Genomic DNA, 25,807 nt, shown 5'->3' on the forward strand with positions numbered 1-25,807 from the left:
AAAACTTTAAAATTGAATCAAATATATAAAATTATTTTATTATTTATATTAATTATTAAATAATATATCATTTTGAGAAGATCATTAAAAAAATTTATATAGTATGTAAAAAGATTTTAAAATTTTAGAGGGCATGATCCCGCAAGAAGGCTCCGCCCCTGCTTGAGCAGTGACCCAGTCACCATTCCAGGTAGTATTTTTTACGATGGATGGTGATGGCATCTATTTTATTCTCTTTCCATCTCCTGGGTTCACTCTGTGCGGACGTTTATGGAAACCTGATAATGAATTACGTTACCGATTATGGATTAAAACTTGGAAAGCAGGACTGAGTACTGACGCAATCACAAAATTCACAGTCTGGATTATGCATGTGTCAATAGATATGATCATAAGTGAAAGTGAGATATGACCCAGCATTGCTCACCCGTCACCTCTGAAATCACTTCAGGACATAATCTTCAAGCACAACAGGTGCAACAATTTCGTTGTTCGCGCATCCCCTGTATTGCTTACTGGGGTCTACCATCTACCCCAAAGACTGCTTACTCCCCTCTGGATGGTGGGTAATAGCATATGCCAAAACGGCAATTACCAATTTGCTATCAGCTAAAGCTTGCAAAAAAGATGACAGAGACAAAGGTTATTGCCACCTTTGTCTTGATCGGAAACCAGTGACATGGAGAGGGCCCCTTTGAGATTTTCACCAGTAAGCAGAAGTTAAAACATTCTATCCATTTGTTTCTAAAACTTAGGAACTTTTGTCTTATCCATTCAACACATATGGGAAAAGATTCATACAATCAGATACACACACTTACATCTGATGCATATACTTAAATTAAGCAGTCTGGTACAGAGTTGCTCCTAAATAATTTTTACACACAAGCAATCACATTAACTATCATATAAATGCAGCGTTTGGACAATCTGTATGATAGGAAACCACATTGTGGAGTACAACATAATCCAAGGTTTGGCCTTTAATATTGCCTATTCTGCTGTATTTATGCACTGAACCCTTTCTGAACAGAGCTCCAATGACCAGAAGGAATGCTGACACAAGCTTGAGCTGATGCCTCAGCCATCTGCTCTGTCTGAATTCCAGCATTGCAGATGTTTGCAAGGGAACGCATGTGTTTCATCCCATACTGGGCTAGCGATCCACAGTGTGTCTCAAAAGTTCTCACCTGTGTAGATGAACAGAGCATCTTCTTAAGTAGCAAGACAAAACAAAGCAATGAAAGAGAGGCCAAGAATCAAGAGTATTACCATTTTCTTAAGGCATTTCCAGTCATCAACAAGAGGTTGCCCAGCTGGCCGAACAGTCTTCATAACTTCTGGGCCTTTTTCAATTCCAAATAAGAGCTTGCCAATGAGTTTCATACTGTTATCTATATGCATTCTATGAGACATAGCTTCAACAAACTGCTTTTGGGCTTCAAGCTTCCTAACAGAGCCATCAGGTGCCTTGCGATACTGCAAAGTAAATAGGGAGAAAGCTCGAGTGAGATGGGCTCTAGCACTAGCACGGTGGGTGCTTTCATACATATATGAAGTGTCACTATCAAGTAATTGACAACTTACATTCATTTAAAATAACAGCATTATAGAGAAAGAAAAACCTATAATTATTGACACCAAAGCATCGATTCCGAAGTCCCTCATATACTTTCTACAGTTGCAACCATCTTGTGTTTTTCTTCAAAGTATTTACACAAACATAACTCCAGGCTCCTGCCTTTTTGCACCCCATAAGATTTGTAGGATGTCCATCTAAATATTCAATCTAAGAAGAAGTCCCGTTCTTTATACTTTCAGTATTCCAATTACTCTACTCATTGGATTTCCTCCTCACAGCTTTAGGTATTACTAGAACATGGTAAGGAAATGCTTCCATAAAACACCAAATAGCACAATATCTTATTTACAACACCCATTAAATGAGTTCAGATAATAGTGTCATCTCCCAATTACAGATTGTATAGTTAGTTATACCAACGCCCAGGAACAGATAGCTAACTTTTAACTACCAAATTAATGCCCATTTCTGAATGTCTCATATATGCACTGATGCCTCATTCTATTAAAAGAATTGATGCGAAAAAGCAAATTCTTGAGTTTAATATATACTGTGTAATTTAAAAGAAATAAGACACAAACCTTATCCCAGAAATGGACAAGATCAGCATCACGCTGGTTGACAGCTTTTGTAGGCGGCTGCAGGGAGTTCTCATCAACAAATGTGAAGTTATCATTTGCAGGATTTGTACCCAAGTACACAAAGACAATGTCCTTGCTAAGCCCTATATCACCATATTGCATGACATGAGAGCCATATGCAGAATTACCATTTATCGTCCTCCTTTTCACCTGCAAAAGCCAGCAAAATGAAATTGCATATCAGATCTAAACAGCAAACTAGAAGGTTTTTGGAACATTATAGTAATGAATAAATGAGCACTTGAATCTGATGTCAGAGTAATTTAGACCATTGTCTGGATATAGTTTCGTACTTCTTAGATCTCGATGGTAATAAATAACTACTATAGGCAAAATGTAATTGAAGTTTTCCATTTTTCCCAGAAAGGAAAGGAAAAGGTTCAGGAAAATATGCTTTTTAAAAACCTTACCAGTTCATACTGCTGGTGCAAAGTCTCTGTCTGCAAATTATGTATGTCACTGCTCACAGAAACATAATATTAAAATTCACAGCAAGAGAGGTAATTCGACAAAACGAAAAGTTTATAAGCTGATTCAGCTTGAAAAATCTCTTAAATTAGTCCAGATCATTACTAAGAGAATTAAAATTGCATGTGTATCACCCACATCACCTCTGATTTAGTTATATGATTAGCATGCTTTAATCCATACCTATCCTCCATCCAAGCAACACTGTACAAGTCTCCCAAGCAGGTTTCATACTCTGGGGGAGGACTTGGGTACTCTCCAGGACAATAGGTCCCCCAACTACTCTCTTCTGCGTTTGATGCTGTGGTCGCATAGATATTCAAACCCTCAGGAAGAAGACCCTCGAAGATACTTCCTGACTCACAAGCTTCAAGATAGAATACCTACAAAGTTACATGTAAACCAGAAATTAAAATGCCACTAAAGAGATGGAGAACGCATCCAGAAATAAAAAGTTAAAACAACAGTTTACCAAGCTTTTATAGGTCCCTGAAGCATGCTTTTTCTTGAAAACTTCAATCAGGTCATCAGCATAAAGATAAGGAAAGGTAGGCATCCCTGGATTAACAACAAATGAATCATTAGCAGCTTCATAAACTAGTATTAAGTTTCAAGCTGAAACCATACTAGACTCAACTATAAGCAATTAAGTTAAGGTGCAAGGTACTCTGAAAGCCATAAGACATAAGTGCTAATAAGATACTACTAACCAAGCACTCCAGGACCCCCATGGTCAGTGTAGTATATGAAGATATGATCATTGGGGCCACTATCCACAACCTTTCCGCTACCCCCGGTCAGAGCAGTTTTGTTCCCGAGGATGGCAGCCAAGAGGTTGTTAACCGTAACATCTTCTCCAGTATAATCCTGCACCAATTAGGGAACGGTGAGAATCAGAAATTGTACAATCAACAATTTTTCTCTCGAAAACAGTAACCAGGAAAAAAAACGAACAGACCTTTGGAACTCCCTCATAAACATCATCGCCATGAGGACTGTTAATGATGATTCCAGGCCTGGGGTTTTCTTCATTGAAAGCAATGTCATCATACATGAAGACAATGATATTTTCGTCTTTGAGACCACCCTTTTTTAGGAGTTGATAAGCATGACAAACATCAGCCTGAAACAAATATAAATATCCTTAGCAAAAAGTAAGACCCGTCAATCGATTATCAATCAACTAATAAATTCAGCATAAAATCTGAAAAAAAAAACTTAACACTCTTTTGAAGTGAAGTGGACATTAAAAAATGATCACAAAACTTTTAAAAGATCATGCCAAACACGAAATTTAGAAATTGGGGAAGACTTTATGACCTGGTGCCTGTAGTTCCAGTAGCCATTAGATCCAGCAATCAGGACCGCCCATCTCGTGCCCTCGACTTCATCATCGTTGCTCCCACGGAAGAACTTAGAAGCTTCCGATGGTAACCGAAGGACGTCTCCGGTGATATCTCTACCGGCAGAGACGATTCCAGTCAGAGACAATAGGAGAAGAATCACACCGGACACGAGACGGGTCATGATTTGGCCAACCTTTAATCAATTGGAATTAGGAAAGAAAACTGATTTTGATGATTATGCAAAAATTCAAGGCTTTGCAGCTAAGATATAAGTAGAAATTTTGAATATAGTGATTCTATGTGGAGGGCCCCAGAGAAATGTATTTCATGACCTTTTTTATTGTAACGTGTGATTGCATCTGTGGCCGTCGACGATGGGACCCGTTTCTAATCGACGGCTTTGATGAGAGTGAGGAAAAAATGGGGTAGGAGAGAAGTTGAATTTCGTGGGCTCTGTGGGGGCCACGGAGTCGACCATTTTATTACGTAATTGTGTCCTATTGGCTGGTTATTCCCGGAGAAAGAAAACTCAAAAACTCCAATTTTCTTGCCAAAAGGATTAAGGATTTTTGTTAATAATAGTTGTAAATTATAGTTAATTTAATTTTTATATTTTTTTCAAATAATTTTTTATAAAGAAAATAATTAAATTATTATTAATTAAAATATCATGTATTATTTTATATTCACATGATATTAATATATAAAAATGTTATCATATAAAATTATATCATATAGTTATGTTATCATATAATATTATCATATCACATATTATTTATTATAACATATTTATATACTATGTCAATGTTATGTGATTTTGCAATACAAGTGATTTTTTAATTAATATCAATTAATCAATTATTAATTATAATAATTTATTTAATTTAAAATAAAAATATAATAATTTGATTAAATATAATAAAATAATACAAATTTGTTAAAATATTTTTGAATAATTAAGTGACATTTTTATATATTATATCAAATATATTTGTATTAAATATTATAATTTATATTAATAAAATTAAATTATTTTTGTTACTTAATATTTAAATGGTAGTTTTAGGACAATAGTAAACAAAATCCAAATAATTAGGACTCTTTTTTAGATTATTTTAAGTCACTACTTATTCGGTTCTCCTTTTGCTTATCCCCATCGGGGAATCTCTCCCCCCCTTATCTTGAAACGAAGGCATGGACTTGAATCTTTGGGAATCAATTAATAGTGACATAAAGTAGGAATCCGTGCCGTACACTCTTCCTCCACTAGGGTTCATTTCTCTTGCACATGGAGGATTGATTTAGACAGCCCCCTTGTATTTATTATTGAATTATATCGGTACAAAGCCCATGCAGAGCTAATCAGAGTGTTAGTGATGGATCGTTTCATGAATGATGATGGTTAAGTATACGTTTTATTTGAGTAATATATAATTCAAAGCCAATTACCAACGGCTGTCATTGTCGCCAAACTTCATTGCTTTTGTTTTCGAAGCCATTATTATACCTTCTTTTTTTGGGGTGGGGGTGGGAATGAAAGCCATTATCATACTTTAATATCAGACATGGGTGAAGTTCCAAGTCGGGCCAAGGGGTAGTTTCGTTGATGATAATTCCAAATCAAGGTTCATTTTCATGGCTAGCTAGCACTTGATTGCACAAAAGGATCATGTTATCCGTTACGGAGTAGCAATTGGTGTAGTACAGTGTCAGCTTCCAAGGATTTGCAATGGGTATAAATCGATATGAATTGTACTCGTAAGATTGATTCTTAAAGAAATAAAGATAAGAATAACGTGGCCGCGACACGCTTTATTTTCTAAAGAAAGGAAAAGAATTTGTTGGGAGTAAAATAATGTTTGGAGGGCTACTCCATCGCTATTTACGCAATAACATAATGTCAAATTTGTGGAAAAATGCGGGTATTACTATTATTTGCATGATGCAAGTTCGATGAGTAAAGAATTCCTCTCTATGGTGTCTTGTGTGCACAATATTAATATATTATTATTGTTATAAAATATAATTTGAAAAAATAATTATAAGAGAAAAAATTAATAAAATAAAAAATTTAGAAATAAAGTGAGGAGTCTATTTATAAGTTAATAACTTTTTAAATTAATTCAATTTATATCTAAATCTAGATATATATAGTCAAATTTAAATATTTAAATTGGATTATACTTATTATGAAAGTTTGATACTGTTTAACTTTTTTTTTTTATAATTAAGAAAGGGAATTCGAACCTTACTCTTTAAGCAGGAAAATTATACACTAACCAGATAAATACTCAGGTGCCATAACTTGATTTAGACTTATTGGATTATAAGATAATGGATATTTATATATATATATTTTATAACAATTACTCAATTATAAATTATTTTAATTTTTTAAATAATTTTTTTAAAATTTATAAATATTTATTTTAAAAAAGTTTTTAACTTTTAAATTTATTAATTAAATAATATTGACAAAATATCAAGTAGGAACTTTATAAAAAAAATGGACTTATAAACATAGCCCAAGCGTGGCCCAGAGCCTTTTTCTCATATTTTATTCATTTGGGCTAAATCGACATTATTCCGACAAAAGAATGGTCCTTAGTTGAACTAATTACGCTTGCCCGGTTAATGCCCCCGAATGACAAAATCTATCCATCCAGCCCAATATAACCGCCTCTTGAGCTCTCTCGCCACAGAGCAAAACTCAAACGACCACACCATCACTGAAAGCTCGCCGACGAGCTTTTGATTTTACATTTAAAGGTTTATGAAGTAAGGTTTTGGGATTTGTTTCTTTAGATTTTTTTGATGGAGGAAGGAGAGAGCATATTGGAAGCGATTTACGAAGAGGACGGTTTAGGGGATGGCGAAGATGTTGAGATGCTTGATGTAGAAGAAGGAGAGCTCGTGGATAATAACTCGGGAAATTATCGGGAAAAAGGCGGCGTTGCAGATGCAAACATTGAAAGCGAAGGGTCCCAAAGTAAAAACAAAAAGCGCAGAGCAAATAAGAAGAAGAACAGGAAAAAGAAGGGTGGTTCGGGGCCTAAAGCTTTTGATATAAACAGGTAATATCTGTGAAGATTAATTTTTCATTGCATCAATAAATAAACTAAATAAACAGAATATATATTTGGGTAAGTTTGGTTTTTGAGAAGTTGTTAAATATGGGGATTTGCAGGTTTGTGTTGGATACTTGTAGACGGTTAAAAGAGAGGAAGTCGTATATGGTATACACTGCTGTGGGATGTTTGGGGGTTTCTGCATTAAGTGATCTTGTTAGAGAGGTATTTTTGATTTTATCCCTTTCAAGCTATTTATTTATTTTATTTAATTTTTTGTGTGCTTAATGTATAATTCAATGTTGGCTTCACCATAAATAAATTGTTTAATTTATAAAAATTACTAGTGAAAATTTATATGTGCTTTGAAGTTCTGAGATGTTTGAAACTTGTTGAGATTATGCTGTTGTTTCTTCAGAAAATCTGTATGAATAATGATAGATAATTTGGTTAGGCTGTGTTAATGTTGCCTGTTCTATAATGCTCTGACAAGCTTAGTTGAGTTTGGTTCATGTCACATTCTCTAGTTGGGATTATGGTGCATTAGTAACTTCTCTTTCAGAAGTTAATAAGTTTGTGCTTGGTAACATTTCTGCCTTGCACCTTTTTGAGAGCTCCTCAGCTAATTTCGGTCTTGCCTGTTGCTGTCATCTTTGTGGGTACCTCTAAATTCTGAGTAACCTAAGCTTACCCCTTTTACATTGGCCTCTATTTTTTTCCCAATAAGATCAGTGCTTTTAAAAATAAATCACTGCCAGTAGTGAACGAGAAAATATTCATTTCGTTGTTAAGGAAAGGTGAGAATGTGGGTTGCACTTCATTTTGAGTCTGCCTAGGCTGCCGATGCTTGACTACTCTTTTTAAAAACAATTCCACGCTTAACATCTGATGGTCTACAATGTTTTCCCTACCATTGCTGATTTTTTTTACAGATGTCATTTGCTACTTCAAAACCTGTGCTCTGAGCTGAGATACTTAATAAGTTCCTTTTGATATAGGTTGTTACCAATTTTTCTTTCTTCGACTTGCACAACTCAGCGTTGATGTAAAATATTTTATCAAGTAGGTTTTCAGATATCAAACAGCCAACTATAAGAATGGATATGTTCAAAATAAAAGACAGCCCTTCATGTCTAATTATCCAGATGGTAGGATCATGAGAAAATATTGAAGCTTCATGTCTAATTCATTTTTCCATGCCACATAAGAAGTGATATGTTAAAAGTCTTCGCCTTGGCTATTATTGCTTGACCTGTATACGAGGAATAATTGGTAGAAATTCTTGAGTTGTTCTTCGTTTTGTCCTTTTACATCTATGGCAACCCTACGCTTTTTGTTGTATGTTCAGTAATTGCTTAATGTTACAATGATGATTTTTGTAGTTTAAGCTTTGAGCTAACAATATTTTCATATCTGCTACTGTGCTATCCACCCCCTTACTTTGTTCCTTTTTTTCCTTCATTCTTTTTCTTTCCACACCCAAGATCTTTTGCATTTCCTTTTCCCTGCTATTGTTCCTACTGGGATGTCTATGATGAAACATAAAATTCTCAGGTGGATGCAATTCAATCTTGTGGAGGTCAGATGACTGCTGATGGAAGACGTTGTCGGACAGGTGGTGGGATATTATGGAATATCATAAAAGCACGGGAACCGGCTGCTTATTGTGAGATAATGAAAAAAGCCAAGGACTTTGAGGTTCGTACTTATGGGCACATAAAGTGCTATTCTTTTCCTTTTGGTCAGTTGAAAGTATACATGTCTGCATGAGAACTTTCAATGATCACCTATCAATTGGATGTCTAAATAATGTTGTTAGGAGCCAGTTGGTTGGTTCTTCGTAAGCTCAGCTTATATAGAATCTATTTCTTTGATCAACACTCAATAGTCTGTGACAGTTTTATGTGGCTTGGTAGTTTTGCTTAGAAATCTGATTGCAGTAGTGATAAGTTCTTTTTTATGTGAGAATTTAGTATGATTCAAGCAACTCTTGTATTTGATGTAATAGTCTTTGAACTGGATTCATGATGCCATTCCAATGCAATTCATAAGCCTCTTGGTTCTTGTATAATGTTATGGCCCATTCGATTCTTTTTATTCTTCAAATAGTATTCTAAAATATGTGAGTAATGGTATTTATGTTTTTGCAGAAGCAATTTAAGCAACAAAATGTCAGCCAAGTACTGGCACAGAACAGAGAGAGCTCTTGTCAAGGAACGGCCTGTACACTCACTAATGGAACTTCAGCAAGCGTTCCAGAAGATTCTCAACTAATACCTCAAAACCTGAAAGAGCAGTTCAGTGCTGAAGGAACACGCAAATCTGTTCATGAGAGGATTAGGGTCCCTGTTTCTTATGATGACCTTCTAGGAGAGGAACAAAAAGAAGAGAAATATAATCATTGAAAAATTGGAAATTTTGCAAATTTTGCTTGGCATCAATTTTGCATGCATAGATTTATTGATACAAGGGATTTTATATTGTTTGGGAGGCTACAGATGAGATCTTTTTCCCCACTTAATGAGAGAATTACCCAGTTCAATAGTTGTTCTTGAATCAAAATGCCATTTTAGAAGTAAAAATTTACGATTACTCTTATTCAATATCCTTTTTCTGGGTCATCTTATTGGTACTTGTTTCTCATCTTCTCTTTGCTTCAAATGGAGGTCGGATTTAGATTATGGGTCCAGTAGAGAGTTCCATCGGAAGATATTGCTTTGAACTTTAAAATCTGAAACTAACCAAATACTGGCTGGGAGGGGATCAGTGGTTTTGAGCGTTGGCTGGTATAAACAGGATGTTTGTGTTGACATTTTCCTAGGTGTTTTACAAGTAAAAGAGGAAAACATTGATTGATGTCACTCTAAGCTTAGATAGTCTCATGTTTGTGGTATGTCTGTCGATAGTCGCTAAAGCAGTCCATGTCGCTATTAGCCAAACCCAAAACAAAACGATGAGTACTTTGGATCTTCCATCATTGAAGGAATCTGGTTTTATCATTAAAACCTCTTCTCACCTCCATTCCTGTACCGTACATGACTTTGAGTCAGCCATTAGTTTTAGATCATTGATCAAATATGAAACTTACTGTTCCATACATTTTGTTTTCTTGGCAAAGTAATGGATACAACGTGGCTACAATCGTTAGGACCAAGACCTTAATCTTAGAATAGTTAACGGTGGCTAACAAAGTCACAAGAGTATCTAAAAACTTCTGCGACAAAGGTCATCACAAAATTAACAGAGGAGGCCGACCAACTAGTTAAGTCTCCGCAGGCAAGAAACTTGGATGTTGCTTCTTTTGGAGGAAGAGGCAAACCACGGTACAGTCATCTACTTTTGAAGATGGAAACTTCTTCTTCCATGAGGCGGTAGCTGCCTCCACCACTGCTCTTGCGGCTGCCTGCTCACTCTCTGCCTCCATCACTATGGAGGCAACTTGGCTGTTGTTTAGCACATCCCATACCTAAAGAAAACAGGCCAAAAACAAATGTTCAGGTTCATTCTTATAGTGGAAACTTTCTACAAAGCATTATTATTTCAGTGAAATGGGCTGTACCCCATCTGTTGCAAGAACAATGAATTGATCGTTTGGAGTAAGGTGGTGATAGAAGACGTCAGGGATTGCGATTATTCCATGGTTCTTGAGTAGGAAGTCTCCAAAAGCTCGAGACATGGCCAGGCCTGGAGAATCTTCATGGGGCAGCCACACACGCTGGATATGCGATTCTTCCTTTAAAGCAAGTACCCTTCCATTGCAACTCCTGATTCGTTCGGCTTCACCTGTATCAAAATAATTGATCAACCACTACAAACAAAAAGGATGGCTTGAAGAAAAAAATAATACACCTATAGTATATGCTCTTCAGTCCTGCTAGGAAAACTTTATTTTGACGGTCTGTCCTTCGGAATGACTTGTAGCAAGAAAGATGCTGTGAGCTGTGATTGCTCAATATACCTTAGAATACATGTTGTTTTTCTTCCTGGGGTATACTAAGAGTTGGCAAAGAATTTAGTCGTATAAGAAGAACAAATATTTTTCAGAAGATTCAGAGGAAGGGCTATTTTTTTGCTTTACCAGAAAGGAAAAGGGTCTTACTGGGTAAACCAGGCTTCAAATCAGTAGATAATTGAACAGCCTTGATACCATTTGCTGTTGTTGTTCCTAGAATCGCCCTTGAATCGCCAAGGTTTGCAATCATAAGATCTTCACCCTTTGAAAAACCAATAGGAAATAATAAATAAAGATGGGACTTCGATTTCCAAACAGTTTCTACAAATCACGAACGCTAGCTTTCTTACCTGTCTCACAACAACAACAGCAGTGGTTCCACTGGTAGAGCAGTCCAAATTCTCTTGAAGCTTAATCTCCTTGTCCATCACCTTGAAGGCACTGATGCAAGCCTCTTGCCATTTAAGCAAATCCTTGCTTAGTACCGATCCACTCTTTAAATCTGCTACTTGATCCTGGAAATTCTTGTGATCTGCTGATGTCTTCATCGTTGCTAGAGCATTCTTTTGGCTTAGCAAGAGTGATGGCAACCGGTTTCTCACCTTATTGCTCACTATGTGACCATTCTTTCCATGACCATCAAAAACTCCACAAAGAGCTCCACCTTCCATTCCATAGTCCTTTAAGAACACAAACACATTATATACTCAGTTTGATCCCATCTCAATTCGACCTATTAATTCCTTTTTGATTAACAAAATAAACCAACTATCATGTTTAAAACTGCCATAATATAACTAAGGAGTAGCAGTGGCAAACCTGATAAAGGATGGCAGCATCCTGTTTCAGTCCTTTGCTTCCCTGCCTAGAGTAAAGAGAGCCAAGTCCCTGAATTCCTATAGAAGCAATGTTTTCTGCCAAGTAGACAACATTTTCCTGGCAGTCTTCAGCCTCATGAATCTCTGAAGATGCAACGGATATGCAGATTCCCATCTCAAACTGAATACAAAGAATTTTCTTATTCTCCACCCAGAGTCACCGCCACCTTATTAAATTCCGATGACTTGTGGAAACAGTCCCCTCAATCATGTATTTAAGGACTCCTACAATGCGCATGTTAGCAAGATAATAATTATATATAGCGGCACAAGTGGCTCCCAGTGACCTGAAAGCACACTCCAATTCATTAATAAATTGTTTCTTAATTAATTGTTGAGTATTATTATAGGCTACCCCAAGATTCACTTAAAGAGGCATATGAGGTGTGTTCTTGCAAAGATTAGTATCTTGACAAGACATTCAAACTCTAGCCTCTCACGTACACAAGGAAATTTCCTCCTCCTTGCCTCAAATACTTTGTAAATAGCTCTTAGACATATTTGTGGAATACATATCACATGATTTACAAGCCCCTAAGGTTACATTTCATGAAATCCCAATGAACAATGGATGAACTGTGTGACCCAGAGGGCTCATGGAAGCCTATGTTTATAAAAATCAAAGGTAAAATGGACGGTTGGTCCCTTCCATAAAGTAAAAAAGGAAGGGATGGTTGACACTTGACCAAGCATATGTACTTTACAGGGGAAAAAGACTGTATCCATGGCCAAAGGAATCAGTTTTAACATTAACTCAACAGCTTTCAGACAGAATTATAAAAAGATGCATCAAAATGTTGGTCAACTCTTAAAAAGAAAAAACAAATAATTAAGCTATTGAAAGAAGTTTAATGCTACCCTCAAGAGCGCGTAATCATGGTTCATTAAAGTCTGCCAAGCATGCACAAGTTAAGGGAAAGGACTTGTTTGAGGTACGTCAGGCTGATTCATTGCTTAGTCTGATAGAGTTGATCATAAGATCATAACCGTACAAACTGTGGACTTTTCTTGCAGATAGTTTAAAACTTGGTTGATTATCCAAGTTGACTTTTTATTAACAGACAATTATTCAAATGGATGGGTCCCTTTCCGAATTGGTTGGATTTTGTTTATGCTATGCCATTGGAAACCCACGCAGGGATCTCAATGAGCAAACATGCCGTGTAGTTTTGGCAGAAGCAGCTGGAATTGAAAAAGAAACAGTCTTTTTATTATTTTATAAAGTCACAAATAAGAATTGAAACTAGAAAACTTAGAAGTTTGATTAGTGGCAACAAGATAATAATAATAAAATTCTAATAACATTTGCTCTATTAATTTTTTTCACATAATACTTGACAAAATTTAAATAAATTTTTATTTTTTTATGATATTCAATCAAATTTTCATTTTTATATTAAATTAAGACCTATATGACTAATAATTGATTAATTATTATTAATTAAAATATCATTTGTTATTTTATACACATGTGATACTAATATGATGTTGATGTGGATGGTGAAATATCACATAATTATATTATCATGTTATATCATCATCTAACATATTATTATGCCATGTCAATGTTATGTAGTAAAAAATAACAAGTGACATCTTGATTAACATCCGTTAATCAATTATTAATTATAAAAATTTATTTGATTTAAATTAAAAAGTATAAAGATTTGATTAAATATAAAATAAAATAAAAGTTTATATAAATTTTCTTAAATGATGCATAAATTTTTTAAAGTATTTTACCTTCCTTTAAAAAAAAAAAAAAGAACAAATATCCTTACACAAATGGTAAAGGTTGATTGGCTATGTGTTATTTTTGTCCTTTAGATTTCTCCAATTCATTAAATCAAAGGGATGAGAAGAGTAATAGCTTCTTATAATTTCAGATTGTTTAGTTGTTTACATGAAGGATGAAATCTACTAGAATAGAGTAATCAGATAATGATGCCGACTCCCCTTCCTCCAAGGAACCATTGACTGCATTTTAACAATTATTAGCGTTGAATCTATCTGATTCTTATTCTTTAAAGATCAATAATTGATTCCAAGTTAGTATTCGAATTACATAGAGAAACAAAAGCCCACCAGATTTCTACTACTTTGAGTTTTTCATTTTTTGTTGGCCGAAACTGAATAATCTATGCCCTGATTGGCAAATGTAGCAGACTGGAAGCCTATGAACACGCGTTAATGATGACACGGGTGAACATAATCCCAACATTTTGATCCAAGCCATACACTTTTATAAGCACGCTTCGTTCTTTGTCTAGTCAAATAAACCCATCCTTCTCCCAAACTCCGTACAGGTCAGACTTCCATTTTTCCTTTTCCCCAATGTTTTGCATCAGTGGTTTGGATAGCCCAGGAATCTTATCAGATAAGAAACTTTTATACAATAACATTATACTAATTCTTTAATGGAAAAACATTTGTTATCAAATGAAATGCTTGGAAACCTTGAACTTTCCAGATAAGATTCCTTCTACAATCAAAACCAATGTATTAGGATTAGGCATGCTAGAATAATAGAACACTTGGCATGCATTAAATCAATGGTTATAAGCTTATGCACCCCTTACGTGGACCAGTTAATGTGCAGTTTGCAGCCAAATGTTGGATCAAAGGTCTTTGCATCTGGTGCTCTTGGACAAGCCTTGTCTGGTGTGCCTGTGTAAGTAAAGGATCAAGGAGAGTTTATTACTAAAAAAATGCTAAAAGAAATGCTCCTGCGGCTGCCTCTGACATGTTAAGAAAATTCGCATTGTCATATACATTGATCCATAACAATAACAAGTATGATTGATGAACATAGCGGTCGATATGACAAGGAAGCATCTTCCTTCAAGAAGCTGAAATATAAAAAGTTTAACATATCCCCCAGATTGGATGGATGACCATTTACTGTGTAGGTGTAAGATAATGATATACTGAATCATATATTAAATGAAACAGTTTCAAAAACACACACAGAAAGGGTTTAATCTGTACAGAATGTTTACAGAAGATAAATAGGTCATCTAGTCCATGTATCTTATTTCCAGCACATCCAGAAATCATACTGGTAAAACCCAAGGATCGAAGCAGCATCGAAATTCGGTGGTTAATATTCTCACTGGCTGGTGGATATAAGAACACTATCTTCACCATTTCCTGATTCAGCTGACTTCTTCATAAGAGGCTTGGGAATATCACAGTCGTCTTGAGGGCAACGCTGTTGAGGGTGAGACAACAACATAGACATGAAACGGAAGAGAGTACGCGGTAGACCATGTCCACTCTCATGGATGTATCCTTCATACTCGCTGACATGTTCAAGCGCATCAACAAGTGCATCATAGACCACCTGGGGACAGTTATCTGGTCCAGGCTTGTCGTGGAGGTACATCACATCCAAAGTGAAGAGTTTCTGGTTAACAGGCCATTGATGCTGGGGCCGTATCGATGATCTGCAGTATATAAGAATCTAAGAGACCAGCAAAATATCACACCATGTGTCAGAATTACTAAGGAAGAATGAGGAAAAAGAAACATTAATATATTTCAACTCTAGGATGCACATACCAAAGGTTCATAACTTAATCTTTACAAGAAATGGGAATCATTCCTAGAAATTCATTAAACAAAGGATGCCTTGAAAACAAAAACAACATCTAAGCAGGTGTAGATAATGAATTCTACCAATAATTATCAAAGATAAATTACTGAGGCATAACCTAATTGGTAGCGACACTTAGAAAAGGAGGTCCCGAGTTCCAATCCTTTCCCCAACTTAACCATAATAACAATGATAAAGAGGAAAAGAAATGGATACTGACCACTCTTAAAATCCGGTTCTGTGCACGAGATTTCTTTGCTTCATGAGCTGCTAAGCGGAATAAATTGGTGAGATCAGCTTGGCCAGAAGAGACGGTAGTAGCCGAGAGTGCCCGAACAGCAGCAATGGTAGACTCAACATCACTGCTGAACTCTTTTCTAAGCTGAAAAATCACAGGTAATCAAAAAGAAATAAAAATTTATAAATAAATAACTTTCAAGTCCTTTTTCGAATTCATGAAATGCTAGACTACTTCCTTCTGTTTCCCACATTTCCAATCAATCTTAAAATAAAATTAAAGACAACAAAAGGAGAAAGGGAAAAATACCCAAGAGGCGGATTTGGACAGTGTGGCGAAAGCGAAGCGGTGATCGGGGTTGATAGAGAGTTTGGAGTTGACGAAGAGAAGGATGGCCTGCCTTATGGAATCCAATCTGGTGATTCCCGCTGTTTTCATCTCAACAAGCGACTCTGCGTCCACGTCCACGCAAAATATTATGTCCTCGTTGCTTTTTCGTGTTGGTTTCAGAGTGTAACGCCCTGTTCCACCCACCGAGGCGTCTCCTTCGACTCCTTCCATTTTCATTTTCCCTCGATTTCCTTCCTTCGGGAGAGAAGACATAGCAACCTACCAAGGGGCGGGACGGAGGGGAAGAGAAGAGGAAAGGAAATTGCCATATAGACCATCGAAACGGTGCGTTTTTACTCTAACAACTTCAACGGCGTCGTTCTAGGGTGGACAAAAAAGGAAAGTAAAGGTCGGAGAAACGGTGCGTTTTTGCAGCATGTTTTCGTTCCTGTTTGGCTGCTTCTCGAGTGTTCCCGTTTTGTTTCTTTTTGGTTTTTGCTTCTTGGCTTCGTTTGGCTGCGAAAGTGAGAGAGATCGGAGAGAAGGCGAAAATGGCGTGTACGCATGACCACAGCTGCGAAGATCACGATTGTTCTTCTAATTGGTCTCTTTACAAGCACATCGACCTTTCCAAGGTTGTTTCTCCTTTTTTTTTTGAAATATATTGAAGATTCAACCTATTCATTACTGATTTTTCTTGTGTTTTTTCATAAGTGGATTTTGGTTTTCCCTGATTGAATGTTTAAGTATAATTTCTATTCATTTTTCCACTCTCCAATTTTAATGAATTGACATGGAGTATTACTTTCGTTTCTTGGAATTTTGGTTACCGTTAAGGTGACTGCTCTAAATGAGGCTAATCCAGGAAGTGTTAAATCGGTGTTTAAAGCTTGGGAGGAGCGATTGAATTCTTCTGGGGTAAATTTTTATTATTTTTTAATTAAATGTACTTTTATCTTTCTTATATCATGCATCAGTTCTTTTCTTTGTTGAAACAAATGAATATATATATTGTTCATGTTTGTGTTAGCATGCTTTTGGGAGAATTTTGAATTTTGCATCGAAGTATTTGTCAAGTTCATGGTATGTGAAGCTTAATGTGTGGTTTTTAATCGTGGCAGGAACACTTGGAAAGCAATGAGGGTGATCCTGAGCTACTTGTTTACATCCCGTATGTGCCTGTTTCTAGTTGTTTAGTGGTTTACCTGAAAGTTTGCTTTGAATGTTCATGCCTTTACTTGCTTGAATTTACAAACCACCATCTATGTCTGTGGTCTTGTTGATATGACAAGTGACTACCTTAAATTTTTTGTGCTTGAGCTAAGTGAAGGAAGCATGCTGGTTTGAATATCAAGGATGACAAATTCATAATTTGTATTATATTGATAAATAGTATTCCATTTTATTTTTACCCAGTGTACTGGTCTCATTTTTCTGCTTTGTTATACATTATTATAGCTATATTCCTTGCTTGCTAACTCAAGGTATGCTTGAAATGTATATCATGAATCAAGTGGTCGACTCTATTTGTTCATTTTCTTGGTTTGGAATTTTAATGTTCCAGAAGTGCTTGTCTAACTTGTCATGTACTTATTGGGTTTGTTCTAATAGATTTACATCAGATGTGAAGATCAAGAGCATATCAGTTGTTGGTGGTGCTGATGGAACAAGTCCTTCTAAGATGAGAGTGTAAGTTCTTGTGACTGACCTAGTGGTTTCATTGCTTCTGAAATGGTTAATCTGCAGTTAGAAAGTGAAGGTTAATATTCAACGTTAATTGCAGTGATGATATTTTAACTGCTTTCACACTGTAGATATCTTTGATTTTGGTGTTTCCAAAGAACATAAGATTGTAGTGTTTTGAAAGGGGCGTCTGCTGTCCATATTGCTTTCTTCTTAGTTATTTTCTTTTGCAATTCTTCCTAATAAAAGGTTTTTTTTTTTTTTCAATTTGTCTTGATTAGGTTTATCAATCGAGAAGTCATTGACTTCTCTGATGCTCAAGGCATGCAACCTGTGCAGGTATTGGTTGTCTTGCCTTGCCATGGAGTATACTGATAAATTGAGCTAAGTTGACCTAAAACGTGTATGTTTTCTTTGAAGGAGTGGGATTTGGTTGAAAATTTGCAAGGAGTGTTAGAATATCAGACAAGGTAGGTACTTATCCCTCCAAACAGTGTTATCTTTGTTTTAAGAACACTTCTCATCCATTTGTGAGCAGTTAACTTGCTTAATTTGTCGTGCATGAATACTTGTTCCACATAGCCCTGATCCACTGACAATGTTGAGTTGATGCTAATAAAAGAATTCATAAAATAGCATACCTCTGTCTCATCTTCTCTGTTATCTAGTTTCTTTCTTTCTGATGTTTATTAACATGTATATCTAGGTATTCAAAATTTCAAAGTGTGGCAAGTATTACGTTGCATTTCCCTGAGAGTTTTGGTGGTGACACTACTCAAATTCACTACATTGGTTTCAAAGGTGAAGCCACACAGGTACTTCCCTTGACAAAGCTCGGACCCACTGGTGGTGTTGATTCTTTTCTGTTCCCTGTAAAAATTGGGTGCTTCAAATGATCTAGTTTCCTGAATTTGACTAACAGTTGAAGAGGGATGTTGTTGCAACAATTGTTTATGAAATTACACCCAATCCGTCCGATCACAAGTAAGTGGTTGCTCTTTCTAAATGGTTATGTACTGGGATAGACCTTGAATTAAGCATTTTAATGTGGCCTGCATTCTTGTTGAATCTTGAATTATTCTGTTATTGATTGATATGTGTTGTAAATCTTGATCATGCATTATATAGTAGGCAACATTGGGACAGCTGACATTGATAGATATCTACAAAGCCTTTTCCAAGTTCATGCAGTAAAAACTACTCCTCTTATTTTGATTAAGTTTCAAGATGTCCATGCATTAGTTTTCGTTCAATTGGTATTTTAATATATAACTTAATTTAATTTATAAAAAATGATTACTCGTGCAGGACCCGGGCTGAAACTGGTGGGGGCTTTTCTCAAGTGGAGTAAAGAAACTGTCCTACCTCTGGGTGTTCTTGTGAAGAATCTGACCACTCCTTATATACATTCTATGATGAAAATTACACAAATGTTAATATAGCTGATGCAGAATCCCCCTACCCATCGGTTTCTTCTTTTCTTTTATTTCCATCATGTTATCAAAGATTTTATGCTTCATATACTGTGGGAAGGTTGAAATAGTTAATATTTGAAGTTTGAACTGAGAAGAGTCAAATTGTGCAAGCAACTTTGCATCTGCTATTTCCATTTGGTATCACACTGGGTTTCAGTTTGAAGTTACTGTTGCATTATTTCTCATATTACTCATCAGTTTCACGCAAGGTAAAGCATAATGAAGTTGGTAAAAACACTAGGCAGGTAATACTAAAAACAGATGCTACCTATATTAGCACTTTACATTTCATATTTTATAAGCTAAAATCCATCCAAGCTAGGGAAGACAATTCATCACGTTTTCTTGTTCTAAATTCTAATATATGATCACAAAAGGAACTGTCCTCTAATATAAAATGACAAAGCACTATTTCCTTTCATAGTATATTATAAATCTAATAAAATCCTGCAAGTTTTTAAAAGGAAAAAAAATGGAATGCCAGGCATGTATGTCATTTTTTTCCCCTTTTTGGCCGTAACGTTGGTCATCCTAACCTGATGAAGGCCAAGTGGCAACATCAGAGTCGAGTCATCGGAGGAGACACGATAGACCAACCCCCAGAGGACTTTTTGCCCTCGACAAGGATTTTTCCCAATTTTCCTCCTCACTTCTGAGTTCCGAGTTCTGACATCCGAGTCTCTGCTATCCAGCCGCTTGGCTTTTCCAATTTTTTTTTCTTTATTATTTTCTTTGTCTTTAAAGCGCGGCTCAATAATTTTAATAGAGTATTAGGGTTTTAGCCACGCACTTGCTTCACTCCATCTCAATAACGTTGCACTCCGAAAAAGAAAAAAGAAAACTCTTCCGAAAAATAGGCTCTCTTCTCTGTATTCGTTGAATCATTCACTTTTTTTTTTCTTTTAAATCCGTTATCCTCTCTGATTTTCATTTCCAGTTATTGGATTTTATGTTTGAGCCATACTTCTTGGTCTTGGCCAGGGCTTTTTTCACCCACTAATTCGTTCTATTAGATTTTATCAGGTACTATTATTTACGATTCTACAGAGTCAAAAGTTTACTTATTTTTCCCATTTTTTTAGGAAAAAATTGTAGTATATGCTGTAATTCTTGAGCTATATATGTTTTATCGTGGTCTCAGGAATTTGTAAGTGTCAGCTTTTTATCAGTCTCCTGCGAGAACTTCACTTTGCAAATCAAAATTTCATTTTTTTCTTTTTCTTTTTCTTTTGCTTATGGGAGAAAGTCATAAAAAGCTTTTCATTTTAACAAAGGAGAAGTTTGCGAATTAATTGGTGTTGGGTTGAATTTTTCATTTTAATTCTCTGTTTTGTCCGTAAATTCGTAGGAAATTTGTGAGGAATACTAGCGGAAAGCCAGAATGCAGGCTTGTAGCGGAGCTGCAATGATGGGTTCTGTGCAACAACCCATGAGGGTCAATAGACCAGCATTTCCTTTAAAAGGGTCTGGTATTAGTGGATTTCCGCACCAGATTAAGCTTAACTCAGTGAAACCCTGTAGAGCTCAACTTGAAGGGAGCTTAGTCACTGGGAGGCCTCCCTCTTCAGTCTCTGTCCCTGTGCTCGAAAGCAGTTTTGTGGACCATGGCCTCAGCGAAGCTGATCCTGAGGTTCGTGCAATTATTAGCAAGGAGAAGGAGAGGCAGTTTAAAAGCCTTGAGCTTATTGCCTCGGAGAACTTTACATCCCGTGCAGTGATGGAGGCAGTTGGCTCATGTCTCACAAACAAGTATTCTGAAGGACTGCCTGGTAAAAGGTCGTCTATCTAATTAAGCAAAGTGCATAGAGATTTAATTTTTTGTTAAGTTTTGATTTAAATCTGTGCAGCTAATGATCTTATTGTTTGTTGCAGGTACTATGGTGGCAATGAGTACATTGATGAACTTGAAATACTTTGCCAGAAGAGGGCTGTGGCAGCGTTTCATTTGGATGAAAAGAAATGGGGCGTTAATGTTCAACCATTGTCTGGTTCCCCTGCTAATTTTGAGGTTTATACAGCAATTCTTAATCCACATGATCGAATAATGGTAAGATGCTTCTGCCTGTTTTAATAATTTAATTTTTTGTCTTTGATAAGATACGAATTAATAATTTCTTCATGTAACTGGCATAGGGTCTGGACTTACCTCATGGGGGACATTTGTCACATGGATTCATGACTCCTAAAAGACGAGTATCTGGCACATCAATCTATTTCGAGTCCATGCCTTATAGACTTGATGAATCTACAGGTTATGCATCCTTATTATTAGACTTGCTAAGGTTTAGTGGTTGGTACTGGCTTGGTGGTTAATTCAATTTGTCTGAAATTTGGAACAGGCCTTGTTGATTATGTCATGCTTGAGAAGACAGCTACTCTCTTTCGACCAAAACTCATAATTGCTGGTGCCAGTGCATATCCTCGAGATTTTGACTATCCTCGTATGAGGAAGGTAAGGACTAACGTGCTTGCTGATTGTGCTGTAAAGCGTGCCACCATTTACTTACCATGTAGTGATTCTTTTATTAAGCATTTTGGATATTTTCCTTATCTTTGCAAATAACTTATTGGAATTGATATTTGTTTGAAGATCGCAGATGCTGTTGGTGCATTTCTCATGATGGATATGGCTCATATAAGTGGACTTGTTGCTGCTTCTGTAGTTGCTGACCCCTTCGAGTATTGTGATATTGTGACAACTACTACACACAAGGTTTAGGATTAATGCTTACAATTTCTGTGTTGAACTCTGTGTATGTTAATTCACTTGACATGCTGCTTTAGAGTATTAGTGTTGCTTGTCCAAATATTGATATTTAGTAAGGGTACCTGAAAAGTTTTACTTCTAGCATGACTAATGTCACTTGATCTTTTCCAGTTCTGCACTTTGTTTGTCATATGTATTAGAAAGTTCTGTTCTGCCCATTAATTTGCCAATAGTGTTGTATCTTCCAAATACTATATACTTCCTTTGCATTAATGTCCACAATAAACTCAATTTTCTCATTTATTTCCAGTCTTTGAGAGGTCCAAGAGGTGGCATGATCTTCTTCAAGAAGGATCCTGTTCTTGGAGTTGACTTAGAATCTGCCATTAACAATGCTGTTTTTCCTGGTTTGCAGGTTAGTTTGACTTGTCTCCTTTGGTCCTATTACTAATCTGAATTCCCCTATTCCAACCTTCTACTGACTTTCAAACTGAGGTTTTTTAGTTATGAAATTAATTATAGATATGAGAGGCATTTATAGACATGAGAGGTATGATGTTGTCTGTGCAGGGTGGTCCTCACAACCACACAATTGGTGGACTAGCAGTTTGCTTGAAACATGCACAGTCACAAGAGTTCAAGGCTTACCAAAACCAGGTACTGCCCTTTGAAGATATAAATTCAGTCCAAGTTATGTTTTGATGATCTTAATCTAATATGTGTACTTCATCCTGCAGGTAGTGTCTAATTGTAGAGCTCTTGCAAGCCGATTGGTTGAACTTGGCTATAAACTGGTTTCTGGTGGCAGTGACAATCACCTTGTACTTGTGGATCTGAGGCCATTGGTAAGTTACTATCTCCACAAGACATGCAGACATGTGCCCTCTTTATCTTCAAATCTTGAGTAGCATTGGAAGTATTTTTGTGATTCTTTTATAGATGCCCTATGCTCCCTTCCCCCTTTTTTTTTTTTCTAATTTTTTTATTTCTATTATCAACTTCTCCTTCAACAGGGTATTGATGGGGCTCGGGTGGAGAAAATACTTGACATGGCCTCTATCACCTTGAACAAAAATTCAGTGCCTGGTGAATTATGCCTTATTTTCTTTCTTTTTTTAATTCATTAAAAAATTTCCTTATTACAAAACAGGTACTAACACATCTCGAATTTTGCAGGGGATAAGAGTGCACTCGTGCCAGGTGGCATCCGCATTGGATCACCTGCTATGACCACTAGAGGATTCACAGAAAAGGAATTCACAGCTATTGCTGACTTCATCCATGAGGGTGTGCAAATAACTGTTGATGCTAAAGGATTAGTGTCTGGATCAAAGCCACAAGAGTTCTTGAAGTTTGTGGTGTCTCCCGATTTTCCTTTGACTGATAAGGTGGCAAATCTCCGGAGTAGAGTTGAAGCACTGACAACCCAGTTTCCCATTCCTGGGGTATGAATGGTGTCGATGCACTCTACTAAGTAATAATGAGAAGTTGAGAACATCATGAAATTCAACACAGGTTTTAGGGATCAAATTTGAATGTATTCATAAAGTTATGAAAATTTTGAAGTGTTTGAGATCTTGTATTGAAAATTATGGATTTCACTTGGTATAGATCTCATCAGTAACCACTTATTAGTACTCCATTGGTAGATAGGAAAAATTAAACCATTGGTCATGTGATCAACTTTCCATCGTCATTTCCCAGCATCTACGGTGTTAAGAGTTGAATTCTACGGATTATTTTAACTATTATTAATTTTAGTTTTTAAAATCTTAATGATAACACATTAACAACATACAACCTGGTAGGGTCCAATTCCTGGATTCCTCTCCGGCCAATCCAGAAATTCTTATGAAGAGGGTATTGCTTTTGTTCTACGCTAATAATTTCCAAGGAAACGAAAAAGATTCTAAAGAATAAATGGATGCGTTAAAATGGGAAAAGAAAGCTATCCCTAGCTTTATTCCACAACTTCTTTGGGTGCAAATAAAGGTTGGTAGTTAACTATCTGCACCAGTTAATCCATTACAATCCTCGAAAGGAAAATAATCCAGTATGGCAATTAATTCAATGCTATATAAATGGTCCCAAAAGGCCCAAAATGAGTTCAAAGGCAGCCCAAAGAGTAGAAAAAGCTTCTGTCCAAAACAAACTAAGGAACTCCTCTCCCTCCGTTTTAGGGTTTTTCGACAAAAGATACTTGTCAGTTTCACACTATTGTTCCTTCTCTTCTCCGTCTGCACTTCTCTTCAACAGGGACGACACCCATCTCCTGGTTTTCTTTTGGGTCTACTGTGAGGTAAGAGGCAATGCTTATTACCATTAGATTGATAGAGAGCTGTTTGCAACTATGGGTTTTCTTTTTTTTCGAAGTTTCAATCCTTTTATTTGCCGAAAATTCCCTTGAAGGATTCGTTTTTTGACAGTGTTGTGAATGATGAGGCGATTCAATATTATTACAGTTATCCCTGTCTGATTACTGTTGCTGATAATTTGTTTTCTGACACAACACTTTGTTATCATTAAGAACGATTTTTCTTTCCAATTTGCTTTTTTTTTTTTTGTTCTTTTCATTAATCTTTGCGGGTTTTGAAGTTTTGGATTTTCTGACATGCAGATTCAGCTAATGCCTAAGAAGAGTTCATCCAAAACGCCTTCAAAAAAGGCAGAAAAGGAAGAAGTAGAAGAACCTGTTCTGGGACAGAAGAAATCGTCTTCAACTCCTAAGAAGGCTGGTAATGAGATTGATGAGATATTTGCTGGTAAAAAGAGGAAGAAACCTGAACAAAAGAAGGCTGATAAGCCAAATGGTGATGAAATCTCGAAACCGAAACCACTGATGAAGAAGAAGAATAAAAAGAGTGAAGAAACCAAAGAGGAAGGATCCCAGGAACCTTCTTCTCGGCCTCGCAAGAGAACTGCAGATGGGTTTGCTATTTACACCGAAGAAGAATTGGGTATTAATAAATCGGATGTCGGAAGTACGCCGCTTTGTCCATTTGATTGTGATTGTTGTTTTTGATAGCGTTGGTTGATTCATTTTGCAACTTTGACAAATCAGTTTGCAGAAATTGAAATAGGGTCTAGGCTTTTCTGCTTCTTGTACACAAGGAATGAATTTCACATGAAATGCAATTTTGATACTTTGTTATTCTTGCAGAGAATTCTGAGCTAATTCTTCGTTTACTTTTGCATGATAATTGAATAGATTATAGTGATGTTAATCACTTCTGTTGATCATGGTATGCAATCAGAGATATTCAGACCAATAATTACAAGCAATTATCTTTTGCTTTTTTGGAATTTCAATGGATGATAATCTTTTAACCACCTTAACAGTTGCATTCTGTGCTCAATCAGATGACTTGTGCTGGTGCTTTTCACTCCTAATTCTGGTTTAGATTTGCCATTCATAACCACAAACAAAACTAGAGCTTCATCAGGGGAATGCAGTCGTGCACAGCCCTGGAGACTTGGATTGAGAAAGGGTAGCCTCTACCCTTTTCTTACACTGCGGATTTTAGTCTATAACATGGCCACAAAGGGTTCTTAGCAAAATTTGCAGATGTTCTTGTCTGGGATAAGTTTGTGATGGCTTCACAAGTAGGTTTCATTCATAAAGAGATTACTGCATAACAGATTATATTTACAACACTTGTGGTGCAGACAAATAGTCTAGTTATACAATATTATTTCAAGTAGGGGACAAATTTTCTTTATAGAGGCAGAAGGCCAAACTAAAATGGCCACAATTGGTGATAGCAATGCAATATATTTGTGGCTAGTGTGCTAAATTGCTGATATGCCTAAACATTGGTGATCAGTGAATCTCTGTAAGTAGCTG

The 25,807-nt window shown here is 36.3% G+C and overlaps 7 protein-coding genes across 8 annotated transcripts; 4 read left to right on the forward strand and 3 right to left on the reverse strand.

The window, feature by feature from the left end:
* On the reverse strand, nucleotides 738-4,367 carry LOC18588032 (vacuolar-processing enzyme). The gene is made up of 9 exons (XM_007012174.2): nucleotides 4,012-4,367; nucleotides 3,650-3,814; nucleotides 3,402-3,558; nucleotides 3,164-3,249; nucleotides 2,875-3,074; nucleotides 2,634-2,682; nucleotides 2,164-2,373; nucleotides 1,273-1,479; nucleotides 738-1,190 (listed from the first exon to the last, which is right to left on the reverse strand). The coding sequence occupies exons 1-9, from the start codon at nucleotides 4,216-4,218 to the stop codon at nucleotides 1,008-1,010; spliced, it is 1,464 nt and encodes a 487-aa protein (XP_007012236.2). The 5' UTR covers nucleotides 4,219-4,367; the 3' UTR covers nucleotides 738-1,007.
* On the forward strand, nucleotides 6,657-9,680 carry LOC18588033. Its single transcript, XM_007012175.2, has 4 exons — nucleotides 6,657-7,111; nucleotides 7,225-7,330; nucleotides 8,660-8,803; nucleotides 9,256-9,680. The coding sequence occupies exons 1-4, from the start codon at nucleotides 6,852-6,854 to the stop codon at nucleotides 9,508-9,510; spliced, it is 765 nt and encodes a 254-aa protein (XP_007012237.2). The 5' UTR covers nucleotides 6,657-6,851; the 3' UTR covers nucleotides 9,511-9,680.
* LOC18588034 (probable protein phosphatase 2C 72) lies at nucleotides 10,159-12,142 on the reverse strand. Its single transcript, XM_007012176.2, has 5 exons — nucleotides 11,877-12,142; nucleotides 11,408-11,737; nucleotides 11,205-11,319; nucleotides 10,665-10,888; nucleotides 10,159-10,571 (listed from the first exon to the last, which is right to left on the reverse strand). Exons 1-5 carry the CDS (start codon nucleotides 12,048-12,050, stop codon nucleotides 10,368-10,370), a joined length of 1,047 nt encoding a protein of 348 aa, XP_007012238.2. The 5' UTR covers nucleotides 12,051-12,142; the 3' UTR covers nucleotides 10,159-10,367.
* LOC18588035 lies at nucleotides 14,680-16,412 on the reverse strand. Its single transcript, XM_007012177.2, has 3 exons — nucleotides 16,078-16,412; nucleotides 15,751-15,912; nucleotides 14,680-15,398 (listed from the first exon to the last, which is right to left on the reverse strand). The coding sequence occupies exons 1-3, from the start codon at nucleotides 16,369-16,371 to the stop codon at nucleotides 15,045-15,047; spliced, it is 810 nt and encodes a 269-aa protein (XP_007012239.1). The 5' UTR covers nucleotides 16,372-16,412; the 3' UTR covers nucleotides 14,680-15,044.
* On the forward strand, nucleotides 16,544-19,400 carry LOC18588036 (PITH domain-containing protein 1). Its single transcript, XM_007012178.2, has 9 exons — nucleotides 16,544-16,733; nucleotides 16,936-17,016; nucleotides 17,220-17,269; nucleotides 17,710-17,787; nucleotides 18,063-18,120; nucleotides 18,202-18,251; nucleotides 18,488-18,596; nucleotides 18,704-18,765; nucleotides 19,090-19,400. The coding sequence occupies exons 1-9, from the start codon at nucleotides 16,650-16,652 to the stop codon at nucleotides 19,130-19,132; spliced, it is 615 nt and encodes a 204-aa protein (XP_007012240.2). The 5' UTR covers nucleotides 16,544-16,649; the 3' UTR covers nucleotides 19,133-19,400.
* Nucleotides 19,888-23,659, forward strand: LOC18588037 (serine hydroxymethyltransferase 3, chloroplastic). 2 transcript variants are annotated; one of them, XM_007012179.2, is made up of 11 exons: nucleotides 19,888-20,279; nucleotides 20,605-21,032; nucleotides 21,129-21,303; nucleotides 21,390-21,507; nucleotides 21,596-21,708; nucleotides 21,847-21,969; nucleotides 22,274-22,378; nucleotides 22,534-22,620; nucleotides 22,701-22,808; nucleotides 22,977-23,049; nucleotides 23,140-23,659. In XM_007012179.2, the coding sequence occupies exons 2-11, from the start codon at nucleotides 20,638-20,640 to the stop codon at nucleotides 23,412-23,414; spliced, it is 1,572 nt and encodes a 523-aa protein (XP_007012241.2). In that variant the 5' UTR covers nucleotides 19,888-20,279; nucleotides 20,605-20,637; the 3' UTR covers nucleotides 23,415-23,659. The 2 variants fall into 2 exon arrangements, with proteins under 2 accessions (XP_007012241.2, XP_017983479.1); XM_018127990.1 differs by lacking the exon at nucleotides 19,888-20,279 and adding an exon at nucleotides 20,306-20,403.
* Nucleotides 24,000-25,127, forward strand: LOC18588038 (H/ACA ribonucleoprotein complex subunit 4). Its single transcript, XM_007012181.2, has 2 exons — nucleotides 24,000-24,262; nucleotides 24,581-25,127. Exons 1-2 carry the CDS (start codon nucleotides 24,065-24,067, stop codon nucleotides 24,983-24,985), a joined length of 603 nt encoding a protein of 200 aa, XP_007012243.2. The 5' UTR covers nucleotides 24,000-24,064; the 3' UTR covers nucleotides 24,986-25,127.

The sequence above is a fragment of the Theobroma cacao genome, chromosome 9 (genome assembly GCF_000208745.1).
Source record: "Theobroma cacao cultivar B97-61/B2 chromosome 9, Criollo_cocoa_genome_V2, whole genome shotgun sequence".
Classification (NCBI taxonomy): domain Eukaryota; kingdom Viridiplantae; phylum Streptophyta; class Magnoliopsida; order Malvales; family Malvaceae; genus Theobroma; species Theobroma cacao.